The 23,264-nt window shown below is 35.9% G+C and overlaps 2 protein-coding genes across 7 annotated transcripts in view; both read right to left on the bottom strand.

Moving 5' to 3' along the window:
- The window catches only part of LOC130599782 (gamma-aminobutyric acid receptor subunit rho-3-like), a 220,289-nt gene that overhangs the window by 128,085 nt on the left and 68,940 nt on the right, over window positions 1-23,264 (bottom strand). The gene's annotated exons all lie outside the window — the stretch shown is intronic.
- Window positions 1-23,264, bottom strand: part of DCAF6 (DDB1 and CUL4 associated factor 6) — an 89,343-nt gene that overhangs the window by 46,989 nt on the left and 19,090 nt on the right. For all 6 annotated transcript variants that reach the window (XM_057410536.1, XM_057410537.1, XM_057410538.1 and 3 more), the window contains exons 3-10: window positions 18,141-18,233; window positions 16,035-16,220; window positions 11,854-11,967; window positions 10,562-10,697; window positions 9,140-9,354; window positions 7,416-7,509; window positions 3,672-3,791; window positions 3,186-3,431 (exon numbers count right to left, since the gene is read on the bottom strand). In XM_057410536.1, the coding sequence (XP_057266519.1) occupies window positions 3,186-3,431; window positions 3,672-3,791; window positions 7,416-7,509; window positions 9,140-9,354; window positions 10,562-10,697; window positions 11,854-11,967; window positions 16,035-16,220; window positions 18,141-18,233 (1,204 nt within the window). The remainder of the gene's footprint in view (window positions 1-3,185; window positions 3,432-3,671; window positions 3,792-7,415; window positions 7,510-9,139; window positions 9,355-10,561; window positions 10,698-11,853; window positions 11,968-16,034; window positions 16,221-18,140; window positions 18,234-23,264) is intronic.

Genomic DNA, 23,264 nt, shown 5'->3' with positions numbered 1-23,264 from the left:
AAAGAGATAACTACTATCCGGAGTATGTTCAATAACACCACCTTTTATCAGTTTAGAATCTCTAAGCAAATGTTTATTTTTGCCAGCAAATGAAGTGAGGAAATAGAAATAGAGGAAAAAAAAAGCTATTGCACTTTCCCATTCAAAATTTAAAAGCAAAGTTACTTTATATCAGAACACATATAAAGATTAAGCTTTGTCCTAATTAGTCAATTGTCCCTCTGTCCATGTCATGTGCCCTGTCTCCATTCACCCCCCCACCTTCCCCCAATGTTACCAATGTGTATCTGGAATATTATTTGGGGGGAATATTATATTTTACAGTTTGTTGTATCGGATGTTTATTTGTGATTTGAAACTACAGCATCTTAAAATTGATGTAAAATATGAATTAATGGTTTCCACTGAATGGACCAAGCCTTGGGAGAAAATAAATTTAATTTTTTTCCTTAGTGACATGCATGAAGATCTCCAGCAATTGTTGTCTCATTATTAAAAAAACTGATTATTCAAAAACACTGACAAGAACAGGCTACTGCAATTTTGCACCTATCTTGTTGATTATTTGCAAATTACTCATATTTTCAGTTTTATTCTTCTAGAATATACATTTTGATAAGACTTAACAAGGTACAGCACGGAACCATTTTTGTACTATTTTGAACATATACTTTTTCAAAACATTAAGAGATGAATTAATTCAGATGCAGAAGATCACATGCTCACCACATGGCATATTTTTCTGGCACACTATGCCAACAATATATATGAATGATAATACATATGCAAAGATATTGCTACTTCAAAGACAGAATTACCACCAGCACCTGTGTTCAGAACAGACATCTGTAGAAATGATTTATAGAAAGCTGTCTGTAAGTCAGTTCCATTCTGTACTATGAGTTCATACTCCAATTCTAAACAAGTCATTATCCAAAAGCATATTCTTCATTTTCTAAGTGTTTGCTACAATATTCAAATTTGTATCTACCACCATTTCATGCAAAATGATGGCTGAAGGCCTCTTGCCTTCTTTCTTGTGCTTCCCAAAATGCTTCCACAGTCATCCATCTTTTACAACATAGCTTTATGCAGTCTTCCTACCCAACCCCACTGTATTTAAACAACTATTCCTATTACCAGTTTCCCTATCCTGCCATTCCAAAAAGGTTTTATTCAGCTCTAACCAAACTGACAGAACCCTGCTCTTGATGCAGCCAGCAGTATTTTCACATTTATAGACTATGTGAGAGTCTGTGAGTAAATAAAAATCTCAGAACTGAGCACTGTCATGCGTTACATAAGTATACAAATATTCCAAAATGGAAATTCACATTCAAGCCTACCCATTCATAAACCCACTTCTACAGCTCTGCCATAACCTGCTCCCTCTGCCCAGGAACTTCCCCTCTCCCTGAACTTGCCCATGTTACCCAAAGACTTGCCTGATAGCAACGTGTTTTAAAAGCAGCATAAACTGGATAAGGTGCTTCCTAGCTGTGCAAACATGTAAGTTTACATCGTTTACATTGCAGGAGTCCTGCAGACAATTTAAAGATGATGCCTGATCCTAACACTAAATTCTGCATACAGCAATAAAGAATACCAGATGAAGTTTTGCTTTATTTCTGTGGGCTTGGAGTGTGTGCTATAGTGACTTTTTTTTTCTTTTAAGAATCAGTGGCTAATCTGACACTCTGTTCTGGTGTACTCAAAGAGCCTATCAAACATTATACAGTAAATTAGAAACTATCTACTGTCACCAAAACAACCACCATTACCCCCTTCCCCTTTGAAACTGAATATATGAAAAGTCTTAAGTCCACAGTAACACAGGGAAAGAGGAAATGCATTTAGAGAAGAACAGGATTAAGAAATGACAATTTCAACTTCATGCTAGCAGAATAAACTTTTACTTAGAAATTCAGACAGACTCAGAGACAAAGAACAGAACACTTTTTCTGGTCAGCGTACATTTCTTAAAATGCTTCTGCTCACTGTATATTTCTTGCTAAACAAGTATCAGACTAAGGCAAGGTTTGAAAGGGTGAGAATGACACATCAAAGGAATTTCATCTGATGTTTTTATCTTCCCTATCTTTCAGATACCAGATATCTAATTATTTCTCATCTGTCCCAAAGATTTTGGCTGCAGCAGCCACAGTACACTGAATGTAGCAAATCTCCTTGGGAAATCTCCATCTCGCCTTTACTCCAGAACATCTGATTTAGGGACTTCTCCATTGACAAAGACCTTGATTATTTTTTATTCACACCACCCCCCACCCCACAACAGAACTGCTGCAAGACAAAAGGCAAATATATGAAAACACCACTGGATTTTAAAATAATCAGGTCTAAACCTGTAGGCATTTTAGATTGCATGAGCCTTTCCACCTCAACTGTGAGGCCTAGAAAGTCACCTTTAAAAAAGTAAAGGTAAACTCTTGTGCAAATACTTAACTCTAAAGGGCATGGCATCTTTTACTAAATAGAGATGGAAATGGACAAGTCGAAGCATAAAGTTGTCTTTTACTACCCAAATAAGTTTCTGACATTAACAGTGGAATCTACTTTCTTCTTTTTCCCCACAATAAGAATGTAAGTCTGTATTAAACTGAGGTGAGTTTCTTCACGATACACAAACTTAAAAATCAACAATTTATTAAGCAATAATGGAATATCATGCAAGGTGATCCCTGTCTATCCAGACACTTTTGAGAAGCCAAAAAATACCATTGCTGACTCTGAAGATGTAGATTCGTACTGAAGGAGACATTCTCTACTTTTTTCTTTTTCCCTCTGATTACAACAGGCATAGGCTCTACTATTCATTGCACTGATGCTGCTACAGCCATGAAGAAGCCATTATGTTACTTATACTCCATGACAAGAACAGTAAGTTTAGAAAAATCATGCAATATTTTTTTATTTCTACTTCAAAAGACAATATTGGTTATCTCCTTTGTGATTCTCTCTTCAAACAAATGTATACAGTTGGAGGTTGTGCTCTTTCTTTAAACCACAGAGCTGCAGTCACTTGGTAATTATAAAATACCTGGACTCGCTAAGTATGTGGAAGGAAGAAAACAAATTGAGATCAATTACCCAAAATATCCTAAAATAAAATTGCTTCTCACTGAAAGCATTTTCCATAAACGATTATAAGATAGATTTCTTCTCACCAGACTGATGGAGCACAGGTTGAGCTGAGGCCCCTAAAGAAGGCCTTTGTTCATTATCAGGAGAGGACAATAATGAAGTTGAAGGGGGACTTTCTGTTGAAGATGATGTTGAAGGAGCTTGGGCTGACATTGTAGAAGAGGAAGATGATGGAAGTGGTTCAGAACCATCTAATTCCATTGCAGTTTCTGATTCTGTAGTAGGTGGCACGTTATTAGTAGCAGGAGCATCTGTCCGATTAGTCCCACCTTTGATTAAAAATAAAATTAAAAGAAACCAAGAAAATAAAGAGCCCAAAGGAAAACTTACTCCATCTCTAAAGATCCCTTTGCATTACTATTCATATGGCAAACAAGTGTGCTCGGTTCTTCAGAGTACACTACATTTTTTTTAGTTTACACCTCAGAGAGGCTGATATTCATGGCCTGTACATCCAGTATAGGCATATTTTCTGTTGAAATTATTATTCTTGAAAAGAAGGATATCACCTCTGGACCGTGATCGTCCTCTTCCTCGACTGCTTTGTGCAACTTCACTAGCTTCTTCAAACCACCTTGAGAGCATGTCTGACATCCTCTGCATTAGAGAGACATTAGGACTTTGCTCCCCTGTAAAACAAGTAATACAAAAGTTTTATCTACAAAACTGTTCACTTTCCCCCATACTTTTACTTCCACTAAAAAAAAAGCCCTACACTGCAACTTATAATTCCCTGAATCATATCCCTTTTTCATCAAAACAGTCCAGCAAGAATTGGCAGCTGAATAAAGTACCACATAAAAATCAACCGTCCTTCCTCCTTTTCTGGTATACAATTATCTGGAGCTCTTGTACACATGACATTGTGAAATTTATGTCATTCAGTTTTAAATGCTGGTTAAATAAGAAAGCCTAGATTTTTATGCTTTTCCCAGCTAATTACAAAATAACCACTTTTATCATTAAACAATGAAAGAGCAAAAAGACTAACATAAAATCGGCAGGTTTTTAATATTTCCAAAAGACTTCCTCATGACTTAAGATCTTCCTCATAAACACAATTTAATACAATAGCAGTGTTCTTTTAGGGTTTTTTATTTTCACCTTTTGGCTCTAATCTTAAGATTTCAAAAGACTCTCACGCAGCAAAATCTTTGACATACTTTCGACATAAAACATTTTACTATCATTTTATAATTTATTACATATGAAATAAAATTTGTTCCAAGAGAGACTATAGGAAAAATTCCATTTGTAAAGGGATGAAATAGAATATTTGAATCTTTCAGTGCTTTTTGTATTCTGTGAAATGTGGTGCTTTGGCGGAGGTTATTTGGTTTGAGGTTGTTTTTAACACATTGGCCTTTTCCAGTAGAACTGTATTCCTCTGGACTGGACCATTCCACTCTTATTGAAGTAAGACCTTCTGCTGCCGCCCCCCCCCCCCTTAACCACTTTGGAAGTACATGGTGTTTAGGGACTTTTGGAAAAGTTTTGAAATTGAAGACCTTAGGAAATAGAATCCCTGTGAAGTAGAATTACTTATCAAAATACAGATGTGCAAAAAAAAAACAAACAAAAAAACAAACCCTGCATATGAAAGTTAACATTGAAAGATTCTGAAGCGTATTTGGGAAGAACATGTACCATGAGAATATGCCTCTCAAAGATCAGAGATGCTACCAACATGGATGTTATATAAGCTGAAAGACTAAACAAATATCCAGAGCAACTGATTATCTTTTAGGACTGCATATAATCTTCACTGCTAGGATATAGCTTTAATGCATCTTCACTGCTAGGATATAGCTTTAATGTATCTTCACTAGACCTTGCTTTTAGATTATTTGCTTGAGTTTAAAAGACATTACTGGGAATGGAAAAGGGAAGGGGAACACACCACCATCACCTGCCCCAAACAATGCCTCTGAATCTGACCCCAATGCCCTTGTCTATCCTCATTTCCACACTGCAAGTCTCTGACCCTTCGCCTGGGATCCTTCATTCCCTTCCTGTACCCCACAGAGAGCAGCTCTGACCTCGGAAGCTTAAAACACACACACAAAAATGAAATGCAACAACTGAAGAAAACAGACAAAAGGTAGCTAATGATGGCAATAGAGGACAATGAACAGAAAAGTAAGTCACTGGTCAGCACCACAAGCCTAACTAATGCAATAAAGCTATTACCTCACAGTCACTACAGAGTTGTATCAAATAATGCACAGTTCAGATACTGAAGCTTTGCTTTGAGAAAATAAAAATCTAAACAATACCTATACTAGAGGAGTCCTTTCCCCCAGCAGATTTATTTGATATAATGGGGAAATGGTAGCTAGAAGGACACTGAAGATATTTAGCTGAGAAAGAATTTAGATAAAGCTTATCTAGCTGAATTCCTTTAACTGAGTTTTTTTGACTGGGTAGTTTTGTTTAGCATTGAGCAGTCACTTACCATGGGAAGCTGAAGCACCTGGAGCTTTTTGCTGCAAGCAGCTAACTCCCAGCTAGATAAAGCTGAACTTAATTTACAACCTGTGCTTAGTTATGTAAACAAAGGCCAGTGTAAACTGGAAGATAAAGGAGTTGCATCTGTTAGCAAGGAGAAACAAACTGGGAGAGATAAGAAGTAATTTACAGCTGGCCTCAAGAACACAAAAGAATCTAACAATGTGTGAGGAGATTCCAGAACAAAATTCACCATTGGACCAAGACATGTGCAAGGCATGTGAACAGTTTGTGATGGTCAGGTGCAGAGCAAGTAAGGGTACAAGGCCCTGGGAATTTTTTTGTTCTGGCTCCCTCCTCAGAGGCACCCACTCAAGCCGTTCCTATTCCTGTATCACTTGATTATTTTCCTAAGAATCAGACATCTGAGTCTCTGCTGCCAGAAACCCTGGGCGAAGAATTTTAAAAAAATAAAATAAAAAATTTAACAAAAGCAAATTTGTGCAAAGGCAAAGCCACCACTAGTTTGGATGGGAAAAACCTGCAACAAAAATGACAGCTGAAGCGTCATTAATATGAGGAAATATACAAATATGGTGTCTGGAATGAAAGCATCAAGTAAGCAGAATGTAAAACTGTTAATAATCAAATCCTGTGACATTAGGATACGAAGGCACATGAAGAAATTATGGAATTAAGAGAGCAGTTTAAAAGAAAGCAAAGAAAGTATTCCTTTATACAGTGGGTGAACTTCTGGATATTTTCGCCATTGGAAATATTGCCAACAGGTTCAAAAAAGGATTACAGAAACTCACAGGCACTAGAACCATATGCACATTCTAAAGGAACAGGTATGAATGTACCCTCTATGGTTTCTAATCCAGTAATTTTGAATACTGGGGGAGCAACAAAGACAAGAGACTAAGATAAGATGACAGGCTCATGTTCTCTCCCCAGACAGCATCTCCTACTGTCCATGTCGGATATAGAATCCTGCTCTACATGGACCAAGTGTCTGATACACCTATACACTTCTAGTTTGGTGAATCAGGAAGATGAGAAAACCAACACAGAAAATCTAGAAAGGAAAATGGTAGACAAAAAAGGGAACTAGAACAAATACAATGTTAGATTTAAACAGAAACACAGATGAAGACGAAGATAAGTGACAAAGCATCCTCTGCCCTGCTTTGGTATCTCATTTTCTTACACTAAAGCATAGCTTTGGAAATGTTCTAGTTACTGAAACCTCAAGGAATTGAGTAATATATTACAAACATGAAATGATAAACATAAAAATTTAGTTACTACATGTATTTTATTAAAAAGTGAATGATATTAGAATCCTATTGCTTTGAATTTCAGACTCCTAATGTAACTTTACAGAGCATTTCATTTGTAACTTTGATTGCATGAGTCTTCACTACAAAAAGAGAAATACGCATTTGTGTTACTACATGACCAATGACAATAAAGTAAGCTCCCTTTGATTTACATCAGCCTAACTGAAGCAACATAATTTTTCTGGTAAGAATATTTTCAACTTTGACATTTTAAAAAATATCACTGCAGAACAGTAGTTCTGTGTTAAATACTAAAAAAAAAAAAAATAAAAAAATCTCAAGACATGTCTGATTCTTAAAATATGGACAGTTTAATCCAAAGCACTTACATATTTCAGGAATATTTGAGAAGAACTGAAAAATAAAACCCAAGCCAAGCAAAAAGTAAAACAACAAAAACCCAACCAAAACAAAACACACAAGCAGATGTAACACCCTCCCCTCTAATGGCAAACACTTTACCATCTCTTTCTCGTTCACTCTCGGGCCTTGCTCTCGGTCCAGTGTCTGACCAATCCCCTCTTAGCCGCAAGCGTTTAACAGGAGGTTGCCGTAACTAGAAGAAAAAAGGTGAAGGGTGGCAAGAGGAGGGGTAAGAACAAGAAAGGTATTAGGAAGTTATTTATGTTGGACAGTACAGAATTTGAAGTCTAAATATAAGTGCAGCATCTCCATTTTCTTAAGTTACATGAATTTGTATCCATCACAAAATATGTAACATCAGCTGTACATTCATGAATAAGCACAACACTGTATCAACAGTATTCATGAGTTTCAGCTACACAGAAATTCAACAGTGTAACCTAATGACTCTCAAAACTAACACAGCTTTTATTTTATGCAATATTAACTTCACTATGTTAACTGAGGCTTTCCAAAGTGAACAATAATAATTAAAGTCTCTTCATGTCAAAAATGAAGCTTCAGTTTAATGCAATATGGAGGTGATATTAAACAAAAAGAAAAAAACAACTAGACATTGACAAAAGACCTATTTTGAAAATAAACCTCAACTTATTTTTAACCTGTGGTGGTTTTTTATAACAGAGTCTTTTGCAGCAAGAAGTATAAAACAAGTACTACATAAGTAGTATTACTTTCTGCGACTTGAAGAGAAACAGCTAGCGCTTTGAACATTCAGAAAGGCAGCTCAGAGCCTGAAATTAAGTGTACTGGCTGGATATTTCTGGCTTAAAAAAGAAAAAGAAAAAAGAGAGAGAAAAAAAGGTGAACAGTTGTGCTGAAAATTTTAAAGTAAATGCGAAACCCCTGAGGTGAAAGCACATTAAAGTGTTAATTTTCAGGACCCAGCAGATTCAGGAAGAAAGCTTTACATTCCTTCTTACTCTATATAACTTAAAGACAGAGTGAAAATAAAATAGCATTTAAGGGAAATTATTCAGGAAGAAGAGATTACAGAATATATTCTGTGCCTACAAAATAAAAGAATGTATAGGATGTGTTATTAACAGGTGGTCACAGTCTTCTCTCTATAGTAACCAGGCAGTCAATTCTCCACTAAATTACTTCACATCAGATTAACATTACACAGAAAAAAGGGAGAAGTGCAGAACAATTTGTACATCACAGTTTTCTGGGTTCCTCTTTGCTTTCTCCTGCCCCAGTGAGGTAATGGTGTAACTCAAATGGACATTATTCCTCAGTCCTAGGAATCTACACCTCCTTCTGATCAACATTATTTGTCCCAGTGGCCCAGTAAATACAGGATGGTCATTGCTAGTAACAGGCCTTTTTTAATACTGCTCAGTGGCAGTGGCTTACCTCCTGAATCTAAACATTCTGTACCCCCACATCTCTGTCATTATATGACAACTTTTAGCAAAGAGTATTTATTTCAAGAAACATGCTTCTGGTGTCATGGAAAATAACACAGAATACACCTCAGAGTGACCTGCCACCTTTGCTGGTCTTATAACCTGAGGTTCACACAGATGGACTCATCTTTAGGAGAAAGAAACCAGACAAGAAAATCAGAGTGACAAAATACTGTAAATATATAAATAATTATATTGTAAACATGCAAATCTTGTAACACAATCTACCTGTCACATCTCCATCTGTGAACAGCAAAATGAATATAAGATTAATTTAAAGGGAAATACAAAGTGTGCCACGAAGAATAACACCCCCAAACCCCATGAAAACAGGTCATCCTAATCACTTGCCTCTTCCCGTCTCTCTTCAGCAGAAGGAACTTTAAGTTCTCGTGCTGTGTCATCCTTGGGATCAAACAAGTATATGTAATCCGAAGAGTAACTAACAAGGATCTCTTGTCCATCTTCACTATAACATAGAGATGTTACTCTGCAGGATTTGTTATTGAGATGAGGAGGAACAAAACGTGCCACCATTCCAACAGTGCCCCTACCAGCATAATTTCCTGTATGAAAAAAAAAGGGAGGGAGAAGGAGAGGGAGAGGGAGAGAAGAGACAGAGAGAAAGAAATGACACATTTACTATTGCAAATTTTCAACAACTTCAATATACTCTGTATTTAACATCCAACAAAAGATGATCAGGGGAAAGGTAAGTATCCTGTAGCTTCTGCATTAAATCGGATCTGAATAGTGACAGAGCTTACTAGTAATTTGTATTTTAATTTACAAACACTATGTACATTATTAAAAAAAATTAGAACACATACACAAATATAATCGTGTGTCACATACCTATCAAATGATGGTATATGGATGCTGCCAAATATAGCACAAATGGGAATTTTGGAATCTAAGAACATTTACACAGTAGTAATACATATCTATATCTACACACAAATTAGGAGGGAATTCTTTATATGAAGTTTTGAAAATTTAGGATGCAAATTTGCCACCCAAAATGTTGTTTAAAATACTATTTTTTCTTTGAGACATAATAATACTGTCCCTTTTTCTTCCACCACAATCATCAACAGGAAAACACTGCAAGAAATGACCGTGTGACACAGTTTACTTGCATGAATGTGTGTGCACAGCTATGTTTATTAATTCATGTGTCCAAACACTGATCATACATTATAAGAAAGAGATGCGTTAGGACTATGTAACACACTTTTGCTTGTCACCCATACCTTTTTCATAAAATCCTTGGATAAGCACCTGAAGTATTTGTAGCTCTTCAGTGAAATTATGCTAGATATAGCAACAACTACTGTAAAGCTAAGCATATTCCATGATATTGAGACCCCTTCCCATAAGAAGCAACACATTCCAGCATGGCAGAGTACAAGAATATATGGACTTAATTACAATTCAGGTGGACGACTGCAGGCTGCAATCACTAGCTTTTTGGAATCTTGGAATCACATATTTCAAGACAAGAGAAGAGACATTATGAAAGGTCTTTTTCTGCATTTAGTATACAGTGTATTCTAAGATGGATGAAGAGATTTAAGTTTACTTACTTGAGGGTTTCTGTATTAGCACTTATTAGAGTGAAATTTATTACTAAAAAGCATAGTTCTCAGAGAAGGAAGCTACATTTCATTTGGTATATTACATTTCAGTTATTCATCATCTATTTTGGGAAAAAAGAATAGAAACTGGAACTGCAAATGTTTATAAAGGCTTACTGTAAGGTAAAGTTCCTACCTGTTGCTCTTGTACCAAGCATTCGTCGATCATATATCCTTACTGAGCTGTCAGAACAACCCACAGCAAGATAGTATGGGACTGGTGGACAGATAGCAACAGAAGTGGCAGCACGACGACAGTTTATTAAAATATCCTGGAACAAACAGAAATACAGCATTCAAATAATGGCTCTAAATATGTGAAGTATAATTCTAATTTTTACTTCAGGACATTTAGTCAATGAGTTTTTTAAAAAACTAGTTCTGGCATTGTGAAAATAGATTGTAAATATGTCAAACAAAAATGCCACTGTAGAGAAGGAAAACTATCAGGGAATGAAATATAGCATGAGATCAACTAAAAAAGCAAACAAACAAAACAGATCAAACCACAGGAAAAAAAAAAACCACAAACAAAAACAAACAAAAAAGCAACAACAACAACAAAAAAAAACAACGAACACCAAAACAAAAGAACATACATTTAAGAATAGATAAGCATAACAACCACAGATTTATAAACTATCTCACACCTTGGATTTTCCTATGGAAATACATGTAACTGTTTTAGAAGAGTAGAAGTAGTATAGAAGACTACCAAATATGTAAAAACAGTATAAATTAAGTTATACTTAAATAAATAAAGGATCAGAATAGATTTAATCTATTTAGATTTAATAGGCAATTGGATTGAGGAAGAAAAAAGAAAGAAACTACTAAAATTTACAAATATGCACAAAACTGAGTAAAATTAATTTGGAGTAGTAGTACATACTTTGGCACCAGTTTTTCTTCAATATTAAAACTTCCTGAAATCCAAACACAGTGGACACCACCAATACCTTACCTTCCAGGGAGTAATATCAGTGACTAATTTGATCTAGTATCATTCATCACCAAATCTTTTCTCACACAGGGACAAACGATACTTAACAACACACAGTTGCAGTTGATTTTGAAGGCTCATTTTTTGCCTCCAAATCTACACTTCATAGTAACTAAAGTAAACAAGACCAAGAGATTTAATTTCAACTAGAATCCTTTCTACCATATCTGAAGCCTCACACCAAAGTTCATAAACAAAAAAAAAAAATTGGGAGATATTAAAATTGAAATAAAATGCATTTAAAAAAAAGTAGAAAGAAAAAAGACTCCCCAAACTTTTTTTGTTTCTCAGGAAACATGTTGTCATCTCCACCAACGACCCTGAAATCTATTATTTCTAAAAGCCTTACCAGAATTCATATCCTATGTTTGTATGATGTACAGCTCTACATTTAGGTCATCTTTATTAAAAGATTTCACTCTTACATCTTTACAATCTTCCTTTGTGCAACTTGTTTTGATTCGAGTATCAAACCATCTTACAGTGCCATCTTCACCACAAGAGAGGAAAGTATAGGGATCATTTGGTACCGTCATAATCTGATAAAAAACAAATGATTAAAAAAAAAAAAGTATTCATACTTCCAGAAATACCATTAATTTGAAAATAAAAACATCAACATCTTTAGCACTATACATATATATATAAAAACCCTTTTTCACTAAAAAATTGTTTTCTATTTAACTTTAAAAATATATAGCTATATTATTATACTGTATTGAAAATATGAAGATAAGTTATTCATAAAAGTATATTCTTTCTGAAATGCCATTAACATGAAGGGCAATGAAAAGCATTTGGCCGAGTAAAAATTAACATATAATGGCCTTGTATAAACAACAAATTCTTCAGAAACACGTTTCAAGAATTTCTCTCACCCTACTTATTCTGTTCTCTCCCAGCATTAAAAACAATTGTCCAATTCTCTCACAGTCCATAACCACTACACAAATTTCCACATTACTCCATTTCAATGAATGTTTTTGTAACAGCTTGAACTGTCACAAACTCCAAGTTTAAAAGCACAGTATAAATTCAAGCCACTCTCACATTTAGAATTAACACCTCAGGGTAGATGATGTTAGCTTTTGTTATTTAGAGAATTCAATGAGTCAAAGTTCTGTATTTAATATGATGATGTGGTTACATACAGCTGGGCAGTAACGTCACAGTATCTTCCCACACAGAATCCTCTCAGTGACAAAGTTGTGTTATGTCAGAAGCTGAAGCTGTATCTCAGCCATTTGCTTGAAAAGCCCTATTTGCTCTACTACACTATCATATGCCAAGGCTCAAAAAAAGGTCTGCTATGTCACACAATAATACATGTATTTAATGTTCAAGTATCACATTTATAAGACAGTAACAGAATTGATAATCTTTATAAAGTACCTTCCAAGATATTTTATATAAACATATCTTTTCAAAGACTTTTTGAAGAGAGCTCAAGTTTAGATATGTTAAAGCTCAGTGCAAAACAGGCTAAGAAACATAACATCTAAAAGAGACACAGTTATTAAAACTGTCAATGTCATACAGGGGTTTTGAGATTCCTCCCATTAACAGTCTTTAAAAACAGTATAAACAACCAAAACGGTATCACACTACTGTCACTCAAAACAATACTGCCTCTTGTTAACACTGATGGCTTGGCTTTGTGAGTGAAGATTTGGAAAGGGCTTTAACCACACTTACTACAAGCAGGATGACCAAGGGCAAGTGGGATATGTAAATCTGGTTGGAAAAAAGGGTGCTTAGGCAATCAGAAAGTGTCCGACCAGGACTATCATGTCCTGAGTGATTTCGAGCTACCCATGCACTGGTCCGCCTGCATGCAAGGTCTGATCTGCAGCTACCCATGCATCTTGTCACCTACTGTTTCGACCCTCACTTGTCCATACAGACAAGTGAGAGTAAGCCCTTCCAGCCTGCACAGTGGATTTTTTAGGTGAAGCGCAGCTTGCACAGAACTGGCCCCACCCTTTAAACCTGAGGTTTAACTGCCACAGCCTAGTTAGCTAGGACGGTGACAGCAAAGTCCACAGGTCGTGGGTTTTGTAAGAGTGTCCTTCTCTGATGGAAGACCATACAAGACTAGACAAGCTCCATCAGCCTGGGTTTGGAGACAGGAGTTTTCCTTCCCCTATGAGGAAGGCCTGTCTTCGCTAATGAAGATTCAGGAAGACCTTTACCCACGCATTCTGAACAAGATTGTCATCTCCTGGGTCAATCACAAGCAACCAATGATAGTACAACAAGCATCTAGGCGGGATACTTAGAGGTGATCAGTCATAAACCCACAGATGGTAGCCTCACTTGCTGAATAAAAGTCATCCCCAATACCACCATTTTGACTGTGCAATATAGCAGTCAAATGTCTGTATTCTCTTCAATTAATGGTTTCAAAGGAATTTACTATGTTCATAGAACTAGTTACTGTTCAGTTATAGCCATCCTATATGGACAACAATGAAATCTGCAGCTTGATTTGCAGGGCTGTTGGGCTCTCCATATTTCTTCTAAAATATTTTTCCAACTCGTGCTGTCTGTTTTGACAAGTTTAATTTGTTGTACCTATGAAATTTATATTTTATCATCTGGTTTAGTAGCCCGCAATGAGCATGCCATCATCACTGAGGACACCACCTTGCCAACAAAGGTCAGTCATTCTCATATTACAGGTTACAAGTGTTACATTTTGGCATCTGTTACTACTCCTGACCCACAAGCAAAATTGTCAACTGCCTTCACTGAATTTAGGCAGTTTGATCATTGGTTTGCAGCACCACCTGGTGTCAGCACTTCATGCAATCAACCAAACTGTTGGTCAACCCGAGCTCAGGCAGATCAAAACTTAAGACACCCACAGTGACTTCTCATTGTGATTTTTATGGTTTCACCAACTCTTTCATTTGCTGCACTCTGATCATCCCAGCCCACGACCCCAAACTTCACACACTCAAACCAACTGCTCTAATGACACTTCCACCACTACCTTTATGTCTCCTTCGCATAGCATCCATAACCATTCTCTTGTTCTCAAACTCAAAACACTCATAAGCTAAAAGGAAACAGAGGTACCACTTGAGCCAGTAAGTGGCTGTCCCTAAAACCTGCAACAAGCCAACAAGGGGTTTCCCCAGGAAGCTACAATGCAATGCCTGATAGAGTTCTCAACACAGACATTTCAGCTTTAAGACATAGCATCTCTGTCTCTAGATGCACTTATAAGAAAGATTTTATTTGAGATACAGAGAACATCCAATCAACTTGCAGAATCCACTATATATAGTAAATTTCAGTGAGAACTCAGGCAGTTTGGAAACCATCAGGGCTGATGCTATTTAAAGGAAAGCAGTTTCTCAATCAAAACAAATCTCAAAAATAAAAGCAGACAATGTAAGCCTGGGATCCAGAATCACATTTTGCAAAACTGTCTTAAACCCAGGCAAAACCAAACCAAAACCACAAATCCCAGAAACACGGTGAATGCTACAAGGTTAGCTCAACTGATTTACAAAGTTACCCTGCAGATAGGAAGTGTTTTTGACAAAATCTTTAATGGAACACATGTAATTACAACCATAAGGATACTATTACTACATGATCAAAAATTGACTCTGGCCATTTTCCTTTTTCACACAACCTTTTCACACCTCCTAGGTTTTTTTTAGCATAGGTTTTTAAATATTTTGTTCACTTAACATACCATGAAAAAGATTTAAAAGCTTACTATGAAATCTGAGCTAAATAGTTAAGAAAGCAATGAATTTGGGATTTTTTCACTCCGTGTGTGTACTATGCTGTTGTTCAAACAAACAAACTCAAACCTGGAATACTTATAACCTTAGAAGGAAATAGCAGTATTTTTTTCTACTTTAAGCGTGGTAAGTTCTACAAGCAGAAGATTTTGCTGACATTAAAATAAACAGATCAATAAATCTGATTATCTTCTTAACTTAATAAATGCTTTGCTTCTTCACTTGCCTATTTATAAGAACAAAATTTGCAAAAGAGGATTGAAAACACTGGCTCTGAATTTACACAAAGAGTTAACCAGAATACAAATGAGGAATTACATAAAACTGTAAAAATATTTTTCTGATTAAGTTATTTACACATGCTGAAATAAGCATTTCTTGGAAGAACTGTGAAAAAGACATTGATGCTGCAAAGTTTTTTTGGGGGGAGGGGAAGAATAAAAATCAAAATGAAAAACACAACCACTGCCCCCCCCCCCCCCCCCAGCTTATTTCAAAAAAGAAATTCACAATACAATTTAAATCAGTATTGCTCTGCAGAGGATTCTTTCACTGAATATGTATTCAGCTATTATATTTGCAAAGAAAGTGGTCTTAATGGCACTATGTTTTGGAAAGTCTTCCATTTAATTTAGTCAACATATTTCACTTTTAAATCCTACTCTAAGATTTAAAAACCAAAACCAAAACCAAACCCCCACAAAACAAAAAAAAAAGCTAAAAGAAAGGTTCTTTAATTCTCACTGAAATAAAGCTCTCAGACATCTGGTTAAAATCTTGGGCAACAATACAAGAAAAGATGTGTTCCACCTATCTTAAAATTATCATATACTTTTGTGAGGTACCTCATAGGTAGTTCCATAGTGGCACGTATACTGGCATTGTCTGTTGGTCTCTGCATCTTGTTCAATATTAGTGTAAAAAATGACTCCATCTCCAGAACAAGATACAATCTGTTTGTCATTGGTGCATGGTAAGAATTTTGCACTAAAAATATTGGCCCTGTGTCCTGAGCGAATGGTTGTTAAAACCTAAGGAAGAAAGCAAAAAGAATGCTGTATCAGGTTAATACTGTCAAAGCAAATAACAAATGGGAAAATAATACAGACTCAAGTACTATAGAACATCAAGAATGTATAGGCTGCTAGTAATCTACAGTTTAATACAACAGAACGAAGAAGCTGGTTTTATACCAGATTTCTTCTAAGAATAAGGTGGTTCTACAGAAGATATTCACTCATGCACTTGCACAAAGCAGTCTGCAAAATGGAAGGACTGGAATGCAACTCCTATGTTTTGTAAAACGCTAGTTACATATCACATCAGGTTTTTTTCCAAGTAAAACACTGGTCCAGTCAGTGAGGAGAGATTTAGAAGATCTGAAATATCATGGGTCAAGAAAATAAGACATTGTAATACAAGCCAACTTTATAGAGCTTAAAAATTGATGGGACTCTTAAAAAGAACTCACTTTAAGAGAGAGAACCATATTTTTGACTTTGAAACCAGTCAAAAATAAATCAGCATTTAAGAACATGGTTTAAGGGCAATAAACTAAGACTAGACTTAGTAAGTGTCATTCATCTACAATACAGCAGAGAAGCATATAATTTACTTCATCATCGTAGCTGGTTTTAAATGCTTTGTGATGATTCTTCGTATTTCCTAACATACTTCTTAATAGTCTACCAACACTGAAAAAACCTCTGTACTAGTGAACATTCCCTTGTTACCTTATTTCTCCCATCTGCAGCATTTAAACTAACCATTTGTATTTTCACCGCTAATAGGAAAAAGATAACTAAGTTGTTTACAGTATAAAAATTACTTCAAAATTCCCACTCAATTCAAAGAAAACATTATGCAGATGAAATTTCTCTGTCAGTGAAAGCTTACATCTAGTATATCAGGAGTGCTATTTCACATCTTTTGAACAATTTACACACATACAAACAAAACAAAAAACAAAACAAACCAAAAAAGATTAATAGTCTATCTATATAACCTGAAATATACATACAATAAAAGCTGGCAGAGCTTTACCTCCAGTCAAAGCACAGCTCTTCAGGAAGGCAAAATTTTGTTGCCTCCCTAACTTTCTATTCAAACTCTCTTCCACCATCCCAGTCACATATTTGATCTCCCCCTTCCCCGTTTACTTTCTCAGCATGTCTTCAAGGTTTAGTTCTCAACCTCTGAGAAAGTGCGGAAGAAAGGAGAGTTCACTTGAACATTGCTGCACGCATCCCCACCACTGGAGGACACAGTTCACAGCATCTGTTCTATCACACTATCAGCAGCTCCTTAAAAACGAAGGTGTGGACACTGCTACTATGTGATGGATGCTAGCTGACATTACTGGAAGCTATTCAACTGCATCACAACCCATGTGAGTGCAGAAGTGGAAAAGCAGAGACCTTTACAATACTTTCCCCTTTATAAGACTGCTTCCCATATTCTAGTTCAAATTCTTCTTTAGCCACACAAACGCACACACAAGGCTATGTAATTTCAAATGGTAATAAAGTATTTTAACCAAGATTGGCACTTCAACCACATTACAGAAAGACAACGCAGTATATTACATACAGCAAAAGCTAATACAATATTTTAAAACTAAAATGAAACGGAAAACTATTTATCTGACTATAAGATTTCACAAGAATGACTGAATCCTATTCCTAATTCTGACACTAATCTATTGTGAGACCATGTCCCTGTTGTGCTAGACCACATACCGCAAAATGGGATAATACCTATGTCACAAGGGATTAGAATACTAAGGCTTTAAAGCACTGTGAAGTTTTATTCACACTTATAAACACTATAAAGTGCCTGATGTTATCTTTGTCAGGTAACAACTAATATCTGAAAAATACCTTGAAAAATGTCTCAATATCTTGAAAAATAATCTTATTTTAAACCTATTGACTATCCAGAAACAAGCCTACCTTTCTGCTGTAGGGATTACTAATTACCAGATTGGTGTCATCCGAACCAGACAAAATATACTCTCCTGTATCATTCCAGCAAATTGTGTTCACCTGTGTGAATGAACAACAAATTAATTTAGACTTACATTAATTTGACTTCCAGAATATTAAATCATCAATACCCATCCAACACTACACAAATAGGAGTTAACAAATTCAACTGAAATAATGTTGTTTCTAAGCAGCTAGCACAAAAAAAAAAAAAAAAAAGTGTGTTTTTAAAACAAATTGATAAGGGAATCAATCACCTGCTTCACCTCTGGCATCTCAATACTTCCGCTGCACCTGAGGAATCCATCAGGTAAATTAAGCTATTAAGCTTGCCCAGAAAGGCCTCAGTAGCCAAAATTTTACATATTCAGGTGCTTTAATGTTTCAAATCTAGTCCAGAGTTCTCTAAATTTGAACTGGAAGGCATCACAATCCACTCCTTACTGTATCTTCACCATACCCAGATTGTGACCATCCATTTCTTTGTGTACTTTTCAGTGACCACACCTTCTCAGGGATCATGTGAAAAGCACTGCAGAATCCATCCCAGATGCCTTTTGAGAAGTGTGAGTATGCTGGGAAAAAAAGAATCCTCCAAAGAGGTACAGAATTGCATTGGGAGAACTTTACTGTATATTTCCTTATCAATTCTTCTTTTCACAGGACTGTTTAATAACATGTCAATAAAATAAAGCTGTAAAAGCACTCAAAATCCAGGAAGCTCAGAAAGTATCCTTACAGTAACATGAGTTCAAGCAGCAGCTCATGCACAAGCAGCAAAGATTGCATGCATGATCATTATTATTTCAAGTAGCCTCTAAAATAGCTTTAAGTGTCAAACTGCAGCCATCAACATCTTCTGTTGGCTATATTCTGCTGGCAGAATAACTGCCTCAGGGTAATATATCAGAGTGAACTACATAATCAGTTAAAATCCCACTTTGTTCTTTTCTTCGCCCTTTTTTTTGGTTCAAATGTCTCACTCTGAGCCCAAAAGACAAAAATCTTTTTGTTCAAAATAAATACACTTGTTTTAGTTACAATTTTAATCACAAATTTAGTTAGGGTCCTTAACTAGACAAAGTTGCAAAATCAGAATTAGCTTTTTTATGTGGATCATATGGGCAACATCTTGACATACTCATTGAGGAACTTTTAAGAGAGATTTTGTGTTACAACAGATATGCCTATGGCAGAGTTAGCTCAATGTTCAAGCAACAGTCAAATAATATTAGGAATCATTAGGAAATGCATAGAAAAGCAAACATCATTCTGTCAGTGTATACACATCCATGCCTAGCAAATTTGTGTCTTGCACACTCTGCAGTTTAGGTTCATATCCCACTCCCATATTCTCCATATCTCTTACTGCCCATGTAAAAAGAGGAATTACAAAAATTAATTACTAGGATGATCATAGATATCAAACACCTTCTATTGCAGGAAGCAACTAATTTGTACTACTCTGGGGAGGGGTTATGACAGAAGCGTATGAAATCATGAATGACATGGAAAATGAAACAATTTTCTGCGGATCTTTACAGTACAGGAAATGGAAGGCCTTCAATAAAACCACCACATAGCATTTTAATAAAACTGGAATTCGTTGTCATGGAATGTCCTAAACACTTGAAATGGGAAAATATATATTCATCAAAGAAAAACAAAAAATGATCAGGAACAAAAACGTAACTTTCACCTCCCTCTGTCCATTACAGTGTGATGTGTTCTCTAGAACACCTTTCAAGACTACCTGCTTGTTTCAACTGTCTCAGCTTTCCTCAAAAATTAGTACTGGCCACTCAGCACCAAGTTTTCAGGCTTGACTGAGTATTCGTATGACCTTGCATGGCTGCTTTTATGATTTTATAACCCTGGCTGCCAATCACAAAGAACCATGCATTCCGTTAGCCACCAGATCCACCTACCACTGAAGTAAGGTGCCCTGTCAAACACAGCACAGTACCACAGCTAGTGCAAACACAAAACCCAAGGAAGTTCATTTTCATCTACATTTCCTTTCAGGCAGAAAAATACTACTACTGCCCTAGAAAAACCCAAAATGCTGATACAAGGATATAAGAATAGAAACAAGAGCAAAATACTGAAAAAAACAAGGAAGCTGCTAAAAAAAAATAAAAAATACGATGTCAGAAAGAACAGCTAGCACAAAAATTAAACAATTAAGCAGGGTAGATGTGTGGGTATGCGTGCAAAACCAAAATCTGAATGGCAGGGTAGCAGAGAAAGCAAAAGATGGAAAGAGGATATAATTATCTAAATTACAGTGTCACAAGCCTACACAAGACATCAATCATTCTCCTCCTAAATTCTGATTTCATTGCACTGATTGTCTCAGTTGAGCAATTTCAATACACCCCACCCAGGCTAAAGTTGCTTCACAAAAAATCCTTAAGATGACATAACCAAATGTATATTAAAGGTCTATAACTAAACAGGCTTTTTATTCTGTACCAGATCACCTTCTCAACATTACTAGCAACAGAGTCTTTCACTGGAATAAGCCTTGGTTTGTTTGTTTTGTTTTTTTTTTTTTTTTACAGAAGACACTGACTTCACTGACTTTCTAGTAAGTGAGCAGTCAATACACCACATTTCTTGGTGTTCAGTACAACCTATTGACAAACACTGAATAACCCCAATCAACATGCATATGGAGCACTAAAACCAGATGCTCGATATGAGCAGGTTTTAAAAAAAATAAAAATTCTCATGTCTCATTCCGTAGTAGTAAGCCCACTATTAGAATAAACTGTGAAATAAGAACCAACTAGAAAACTAGCCAAAGGGGTATTCCATATCACAGCATGTCATGCCCAGTACATGAACCTGGAGGGGAGTCACCCAAAAGGGACCGATTGCTGCTTGGATGGGGCTGGGTATCAGTCAGCAGGTGGTGAGCAATTGTACTGTGCATTACTAGTGTTTTCTGAGCTTTCATTTCTTCTTTTGTTGTTTCTTATTGTTATCATTATTGTTGTTATTGGTATTCTATTATCAACTGTATTTTACTTTATTTTAGTTATTAGACTGTTCTTATCTCAACCCATGGGTTTTACATTCTTCCGATTCTCCTCTCCATTCCACTCTGGAAGCGGAAGGGAAGCGGGGCTGAGCAAGCAACTGCATGGTACTGAGTTACTGGCTGGGTTTAAACCACAACAGCCACCCTGAAGGAGACGCATGGCACGTAGGATATTTGTTTGTTACTGAACTGTCTACACATAGACATGAGAAGTTATTCCTCCAGCTAGTATTTTTTCCTTTATTTCAAAAGGTAGTATTTGCTCATGTCAAAAGCTCCATACACCTATGAGTTCCGCAGTTCCACCTTCCTCAGCTTTCACGGGAACAGAATTGGGAGAAAAAACAAGCAATACATTTACTCCAATTTGATATAACTTAAGAGTTGCTTTTCCCTCTATTTTCCTCCCACTTCATCGCTGCTGGTCCAAATTGATTCTATTCCAACGTTTCTCCCTTGGATTTAGAGACTTCATACAGAAAGCATTTCACCTAACTCTAGATTTCGCCATCACCTTATGCTTCCTTTAGAATATACACGGAAAATGGCAACTTCTGGCATCCATATGACCTCACTGAATTGCACAATGTGAATCTTTCAACAAGACCACTGGAAGGCTACAAGCAGACATCAATGATTCAGGAAACTAATTTAATTACTTTACATACTATTGCTAGAAACTGTGCCTTCAAATGAAGTGGAAAACTGTACTATTTCAAAGACAATGGTACCTAAACTCAGAGATGAACATACTCAAAACAAAAAGGAACTAGGGTAATAGTACTGCTACATAAGCACATACACTTGAAGTAATTAATAGAACTATCCCTTACAAAGATACTGTACCTAAGTATGATTATACATAGTTGTATTTGCCACAGGATCTCTCTTTCGTGTAACATAGATCAAATGGTAGGTAGGAAGTTGGAATTTACTTTTATCCTCAATTAGAAAAAAAAAAAAAATCTTGCCTTAAGTTGTCCACCGTGTCCAATTACACAGCTTGCTTTGTATAGAAAATACAAGTCACAACTTATTCCACAGAAGAATGCAAATATTTTAACTTAAAAACACAACACACACCCCGCCCCCCCCCAAACAAGCTAAGCCCCACCCTCCAGCCCTCCAGAAAAAAACCAACCACGCCAAGATAACCAAATCCAGTAACACCTTATGAGTACACCTATGGCATTCATTCCTCCCATATGAAATACACGCTGATTCAGCAGCTGGGGAGGGGGTAAGACATTAGTCATGATCATTTCCCATTGATGGCATAAGCATTTTAATCAGCAAGAGCATTGTAATTTCAATTACTTTTATTTCACTGATTTTTTTCCTAAGGAAGAAGTAAGAAATTCTACTGAATTGTTGTTAGCTATAAAAGATTATTCAAAAAAACACCACATAGTAAATGAGGTAAGAACTCCTAATATCCCATTCTTTAAAGGTGAATAGTTCCAAGTAAAATTTAATTTCTAAAAACAGTTTTCAAATTTAGCACTATTTTAAATACCTACATATAGTGCTACAAGTTCACAATTTAAACATTTTCCACCCACTAAACCAATAAAGTTAGGCTACATGTTAAAGCATACTTTAAAAGCTAATGCAGTCAATTCAAAATGAATTTTCAAATACATTATCCACCAGGTGGCCCAAGCAATACCAAACAGATAACACCAAATTTACAATCTCTGTTACATGACACAGAGGAGGTTAACTAAAATAGAGAACAAATTCAGCCAATTTTTAACTAGCAGCGAATAAATACTATCGTCATGTCCCCTGTGTTACAAGAAAAAATGACTATTTTTACAAAATAAAGAAAAAATTATTAAAAAAAACCAATGAACTTCAGGCAAAGCAACTTGAAAAATTTCAGCTTAAGTATAGAAAAGAAATTCTATATTAAAAATCACTGTTACAAACTTTAATACAAAACCTGATAAATAACTTTCTATACATAGAATCATAGAATAGTTCGGGGTTGAAGAGACCTTACACTGTCATTCTTAAAACATTTCCTGAAAAAGACTGGGCAA

The sequence above is a fragment of the Pezoporus wallicus genome, unplaced genomic scaffold (assembly GCF_028554395.1).
Source record: "Pezoporus wallicus isolate ANWC-B61680 ecotype Strahan unplaced genomic scaffold, APGP_CSIRO_Pwel_v1 contig_229, whole genome shotgun sequence".
Taxonomy (NCBI): Eukaryota; Metazoa; Chordata; class Aves; order Psittaciformes; family Psittacidae; genus Pezoporus; species Pezoporus wallicus.
This window is presented reverse-complemented; position numbering and strand designations above follow the sequence as displayed.